At 52.8% G+C, this 6593-nt stretch overlaps 1 protein-coding gene across 10 annotated transcripts in view; it reads left to right on the top strand.

The window, feature by feature from the left end:
* The first annotated feature begins 2667 nt into the window (after positions 1-2667).
* Positions 2668-6593, top strand: part of TLE1 (TLE family member 1, transcriptional corepressor) — a 90993-nt gene continuing 87067 nt past the window's right edge. For 8 of the 10 annotated variants that reach the window (XM_045469495.1, XM_045469492.1, XM_045469491.1 and 5 more), the window contains exons 1-4: positions 2670-2778; positions 3595-3695; positions 5142-5205; positions 5317-5361. In XM_045469495.1, the coding sequence (XP_045325451.1) occupies positions 2755-2778; positions 3595-3695; positions 5142-5205; positions 5317-5361 (234 nt within the window). In that variant the 5' untranslated portion in view covers positions 2670-2754. Of the gene's footprint in view, positions 2779-3594; positions 3696-4894; positions 4919-5141; positions 5206-5316; positions 5362-6593 lie in introns of those variants that run through there. The other 2 variants (XM_045469493.1, XM_045469494.1) reach the window with 2 other exon arrangements.

Raw genomic sequence — 6593 nt, 5'->3', positions numbered from 1 at the left:
TACTGAAGGTTTTCTGCTGGATGGTATATTTGAAGAAACAGACAAAAACCGGAGATTTACACAGTGTACCCCGTTTATTTAAAATCTCAAAAAACCTTTTAGGTCAAACTCCACTCATAAGAATTTTAGCCATGTCATGCACCCAACGCTTCCCATTTAGCTCCTTATGCAGCTCAGCCCGGGGAAACCACCCGAAGCATGGGGCTAAGAGTGGGCAGGACAGGTTTCCAGGTCTCAAAGCTGGTTTATCCCATTGTCTCCCTTTGTTTCTAGTAATTGGAATCAGACTCGTGCTCAAGCTGCTGAGAGGCCCCTAAAACTCTCAGCAGTCCCCTACTCCAAGCCCGCGAAGTCCATACTTTGAAGACAAGGACCAGAGATTTCGAACCCGGGCAAAAGCCTCGATCTAAGACTGGGACGCGCGTGCCTTACCCTGGCAATAACTTAGGTATCCTTCCCGCCAAACGAAAACAGGCCAACATTTTTGCAAAGTCCTTTGAAAGGCGCCAATAAAAGCCAATCTCTACCACGTTGGGTGCAAAGAAGGGAGTGAGCACTAAAATTAAAAGCCTAGTCTTAGACGGCCGGTGTACGTACGCCAGCCAAGGCGCTGCCGCATTTTCCACCAAGTTCACAGTCCACGCCTTCTCACGAAAAGGCAACTCAAGGAAAAACAATCCTCAGAGAAATTTTTGAATGTGACCTCACTTTCAAAAGAGGAGCATCAAACAAGGGGCGAACACTGAAAGACGCGTTTGGCTCGAACTACCACCCCTCCCACCCGCAACTCCCGCACCCCATAAGAAACTACGCGGTTAGTTGAGTTACTTTCACTGATATTTTAGGATTTCCATTAAAGGGAAAAGTGAACAAGTGGCAAGATTTTTTTTTTTTTTTTTTTTGCAAACTCGAGCCCCCAGCTTCCGCGACTACACACTCTCTGGGCCCTCCCGCTCGCGCGCTCCCGCGCGCTCCCTCGCAGGCCCCACGTTACTTTGATTGACAGCCCAGCCCCGCCGCTCTCCTTCCCACCGACCTTCCCATCCACAGTGCCAATCTCCGCGTCTCGCCTCTTCTCATTGGTTGGTTTCGACGTCCCGCGGCTCCTCCAGGAACAGTTCCTCTCCGAGCCCGGGAGGACGCGGCTGGCGGAGGAGGGGTAGAGGGGTGGGAGGGGAGACCGAGGAGACGGCGGAGATGGAAGCAAACGGGGTAGGAGAGGAGGGGGAGGACGGTCCGTCCGGTGCTCTGCTGCCATAGGCTCCGGGGACGCGTCGCGTCAGCACCCCACGTTGGGCGCGACGCGCGCGATTGGCTGGCGACGCTTCCCTGCTTCCCCCCCTCCCAACTCCCCCGTCACCGCCGGACCCACGTCCCCGCCGGCTCTGCGCTCCCGCCCCCCGCCCGCGCGGGGCTGGGCGGGGCCGGCGCTGGTTAGCTCCGGAGTGTGAAACCGCGTGTTAATGTAACCGGCGCGAGAGGCGCGGGCGGCGGCGGCGGGAGCGGCGGCTGCAGAACAGCAGCAGCGGCGGGTACCCTGTGCCCCGCGTCCCTGAGGCGGCCGACTGCGCCACCCCCACTCTCTCACGGCCGGGCGGGACCCGCGCCACCATCCCGGACCTCCGCCGGCCGGTGGCGACCTAACCCCCGCCGCGACTACTCCCGACCCGCCCGCGGAGTTTGCCCGCCGGGTAGGGAGGCCGAGCTTCGGAGTGCACTCCTGCTTTTTTCCCCCCATCTCGTGGATGTCGCCCCCCGGGTCGTGAGAGAACTTTGCAGCGGGCTGGAGCGCCCTTTGCGGAGCAGCAGACGAAGGGAAGGAAGGAAAGAGGGCCGAGGAAGGGGCTCGGAGGAAGAGTCCAGAGCGGCCGGGCCGGCCGTGCGGGGCGAGTGCGCGCGGGGCGCGGCGCCCGGATGCGCCCCGGGATCGAGGAGCAGCGGGCGGCTGCGGGACTACCCTCCGTGGAGTAGCCCCGCCGGGCCAGGAGGGTTTGTGCAACCGGGGAGAACACCGAGTGTTGGTCGCACGGGGCGTGCCGAGCCGCCTCCCGGCGCGCCCTCCGCACTTTCCCCGCCTCATCGTCACCCCGCTCTCCTCCGCCCGGGCTGAGGCTTCGGAGCGCCGGGCGCGGAGCCTCTGCCGCTCCCCGGAGCCCGCAAGCGCCCGGCTGAAGGCGCTGCCCGGACCCGCAGCGATCGGTCCTTAACGTGGCCAGGTTTGTTTGTGTGGTGTTAGCCGGGGGCGCCGGGCCACCTGCACCTCACCCGCGGTCGGCGCCGCGGGGAAAACCCGGAGAGGAGGCGGACCGGGGGAAGAGCGAAAAAAAGCAGTCCGCTTGGATTTGTTTGCCCCGGAAGAGTGCCGCGCACGCGGATCGCCGAGAGGAGCGCGGCCAGAATCACCGCGCCCTCACCTCCCCGCCGGGGCGGCCGAGGCCCGCGGGTTGGATCGCAGCCCCCGCGCCCTTTTCTTGGGGGCCGGCGTCACCGCGCAGGTTCTTGGTGTAGCCGGGCCCGGGGCGCCCCGAAATGTGGCCCTGAACGAGGGAACCCGCAGCGGCGGGAGCAGGAGCAGCCGGGCGCCAAGTGACCGGTGCGCCCCCCCGAGCGCGCCTGCGTGCGTGGCCAGCGCGCTCCCCGCGCTCCTCGTTTCTGCCTGGCTTCTCGGCTAAATTTTCCTCGGCGGGATTAAAGTTGGAAATTGAGCGGAGAATTGAGTTGTCCGGAAACAGAGCTGCGGCCGCCGCCAGAGCGATGTTCCCGCAGAGCCGGCACCCGGTGAGGCGCGGCAGGGTGCTGGTTGGAGGGTCTGGGCTGTGGGATGGGGGGTGGGGTAGGGATGGGCGCTTTTCCCGAGCTGGAGACGGGTCTCTGTTACATTTCTGGAGGACTCCCTGGTCTCTAGGGGTGCAAGGCTGATTAGGTCCCCTCTTGGGCTGGGGAATGAGCTGAAACTCTCAATTTCCCCCCTTTACTATGGGCCCCCTCGAAGTTGATGTCTAGACAGGGCGGGTGGGGGCGCCCGGGGAGGCTCTGGGGTTTCTTTTTCGAAGCGACATCGCCACCCCACCCCACCCCCCCCCCCCCCGCCTCCCTGTGGCGGGTAGGGCGCCCCCACCCCTTTGTTTCTCGTCTCGCCTATTTACATGTCAATGCAGCCCCCGTTCCGGCGCTCCTGGAGATGGCCCCGGCGATTCTGGGAACGGGGAGCGTTAGGGAGTTGTTTTTCTACTCTGATCCTTGGGGTCATTATTGCTCCCTTGGGGGAGGGGGCGGTGTCCTCGATGACAATCTGGCCGGGTGTTCCCCGGCCGCCCGGGAGCCTCTGTCGTTCCAGCCGGGCGACTTGGGCGCACGTAACCGCGACCCGCCCTGAAGCCTGGAAGAAGCTCTGAATCTCTTTGGAGGCTCGAGCACGGGCGAAGGACCACTTCCTGCCTCCGTAAAGTGCGGAGCAAACTCGAGTTCGGGGCTCCGTTTCTTGCCATTTCTAACTATTTTTTATGTCCCACCCACTTCTCCGTTCTCTGACTTACTGTTTTATCTATTTGCCCCCACCCCCGTCCCTCGGTTCCCCTCACTGGTGGCCCCCAGACGCCGCACCAGGCTGCAGGCCAGCCCTTCAAGTTCACTATCCCGGAGTCCCTGGACCGGATTAAAGAGGAATTCCAGTTTCTGCAGGCCCAGTATCACAGGTGCGTGTCCGGCCGCGCTGGGCGAGCAGTAGCCCGGGGGCAGCCCGGTGCCCCTCCTCGCCCTGCCTGGTGGCGGTGGCGGCTGTACTTAGTACTTGCGTCCAGGCGGTGGCGTGTGGAGTCGCAGTTAAGACCTGTCATTCAAGTTACCCCCTTTCCAGGTTCTTCCCGGGCCGCCTCTTCTCTAGTCTCCTCCTCCTACCATTGTTTCCCTTTTGCCCGTTTGCTGCTGTTCCAGGGAGCCTTTTCGAGTATTTAGGAGTTGCATGAGAACCGTCAATATTTGCACTTCGTTTATTTATTTTGCAACAAGCTGAGCTGAAACCTTCGTTCAATCGATGCCCCAGCCCTGGAGTGCAGGTTTAGGGAGGCAGAGCCAATGTTGAAATCGCTCTGCTATACTAAAGGATTGGGTTGCCTGAGGCAAAGTCCATTGTGGAAAGCTAGATGCTGGTAGCTGTGCCCATCATTGGTGGTGAAGATGGGGGTGGATATGTGTAGGGTAAAGCTTCCCTGCTTGGGCGTCATTCTTCCTTGGTTTGGGTAGGACAAGGGATTCCAGTCTCATTTATATACATTTCAGGTTAGTCTCTTCACCTGATGAGACCTACTTCAAGAGGTTCATAAACGAAAAATGATTTAAAACACCTGTCCGTAGTGAATTTTCCAGAAATGTTATTTTCTTTCCTTGTTTCTATGAAGTCTTAGCTGATTAGCGCTAAGAGATAACTGTAATGACAGTTTTTATTTTTGTCCTGCTTGAGAAAAAGCACACAGACGCTTGGGTGTGAATTTTCTTCTTTTGTTAGAGGCTTTCTGATTATTGACCTTTTGTCTGCTTCAAGATAATTATCTCTGGAACTTGAGGCATACCTGCCCACTAGTGTTTACCAAGCAAGGAGGACTTCAAACCACTTTATTGCAGCAGCTACTTAACATATTTTGGCAGGGATTTAAAAACCAAAGGTTTTAAAATGGACCAACAATTGTAGAAGTAACTTTATAAGTACAGTTTTCAAACCTAGAGACTACTTGAGTTGGCAAAGGTAGTACAGTCTATGTCTGAGGCTGAGAATTGTGCAAAGGCCAGATTTTGGTGGAGTCCAAAGGAGCAAACTGGTGTGGGGAAGTAGGAGGGAACAGATGACCAGGAGGAGGAATTGGTCTTCTGGGAAGATCAGAGGTTTTTTTTGACAGATTCTTCATTCTTGGCATCTGACCAGGTATACACTAAGAAGGAAAATAATAGCTGAATGGATACCCTATACTGTTCACCTTATCCCTTTTCCCTATTAAATGCAAGGACAAAGCTTTTGGATGTTTACCTAGATAGTTTATGGCTTTTCCACATTGGTCTGTGTTTTTACTTGAAGTGCAAATATGTGAGGCAGATGTTAAAACAAGTGACATAATGTTTACATTAAGTTGCATGTTTTGTTTTTGTAGCCTTAAATTGGAATGTGAGAAGCTGGCAAGTGAAAAGACAGAAATGCAGAGGCACTATGTTATGGTAGGTATCAAAGATTGTCCTTTTTTCCTTTTTATGTAATATTAGCAAATATGTGTTCTTAACATTATAAAACATGAGTTAACGAAATGCTTGATTTTTTTCTTTTTGCAGTATTATGAAATGTCTTATGGATTAAACATAGAAATGCATAAACAGGTAAGCTTTAGTTAAATCAAGTTGAAATGAGAAATTAGTGACGATTCTATAAAACTGGCTTTATCCTCAATAGTGGGAGGATTTGTATGCTGGTTTTCTGCCTTGGTTTCCCTTCCTGTGAATTGGTGACAGTGTTTTGCAGCAAGGGTTGCTTCTTGACAATTACAGAATCTTTAAATGACTGGATGAGAGGTGCTTTGAAAATGTGAACCAACCTGTTTACAGACTGATAGAAATTGAGTCTTGAGTTGACTTTTCCACCTGGATAGATTTATTTTTCTCTTGAAAGATCTGGGTATCCTGTAGCATTCTGGAATCAGAATAGCTAATGTTTTTTTGCTAGTTTGGAAAGCAGTGTGGTCTTTTGGGGGAAAGAAGGATATTTGGGAGTTCCCTAATCAGGTTAAAAAATGTATGACTAACTATGGGGTTCTCTTTTATGCTTTGGGGTTACATAAAATGACACTCAAGGTTAGTGGCTTATTAGCAGACATCTTTTTGAAAAATTTCTCAATTGATGCGGATTTGGAGGTGAAAAAGCATTCTTTTATGGCCACAGCATATGTTGGGAGTTGCTTCAGTCCTAGTGGTTTTAAAAGCATGAAAAGATTAGTGACTGGAAAGCTCTAGCTATGACTATGAGTTTGCAAGTTCCCATAAAATTCACACTTATGGCTACTATAATGGTGTATAAAAAGAGTATTGAGCTGGAACAAGGCACTAAGGACCTCATAAGAGAAGAAAAGCTAAATGATTGCTCAGCCCAAAGGACCCTCGATTGAGTAGTCATTGTCTGCCAAAGAAAGCATTAATGGCAGGGTGTAAGTATTCTGGAGATATGCTGACATTCACTTTTTCATCAAGACGCTGGTACAATAAGTCTTTTAGAAATCGATTGCCTCTTAAAAAATTATCATCAGATGAAGTTGCACAGTTGGACACATTTCAAAGTGCAACAATACAATTCTTACTTGATGTATATGTGCTATTTCATCTCAAACCCTTGTTTCATTAAATTAAAGAGCATGGCTGACCGGCTGGGGCACAGTGGAGAAATTGATTAGTTCAGCCTTCAGATCTTCCTTATATTCAAAGACTTTCATTAAGCAAGTGTGTTTCAGAGTTGAATTCTGCTTTTGTAACTCCGCATTCTTTGATTTTTAATTCATCATAGATTTCATAATGTTAAGTTACCGTCTTGTACAGTAGATCTGTTCTCAGATATGTTTTTG

This window comes from Leopardus geoffroyi, chromosome D4 (genome assembly GCF_018350155.1).
Source record: "Leopardus geoffroyi isolate Oge1 chromosome D4, O.geoffroyi_Oge1_pat1.0, whole genome shotgun sequence".
Lineage (NCBI taxonomy): Eukaryota > Metazoa > Chordata > Mammalia > Carnivora > Felidae > Leopardus > Leopardus geoffroyi.
This window is presented reverse-complemented; position numbering and strand designations above follow the sequence as displayed.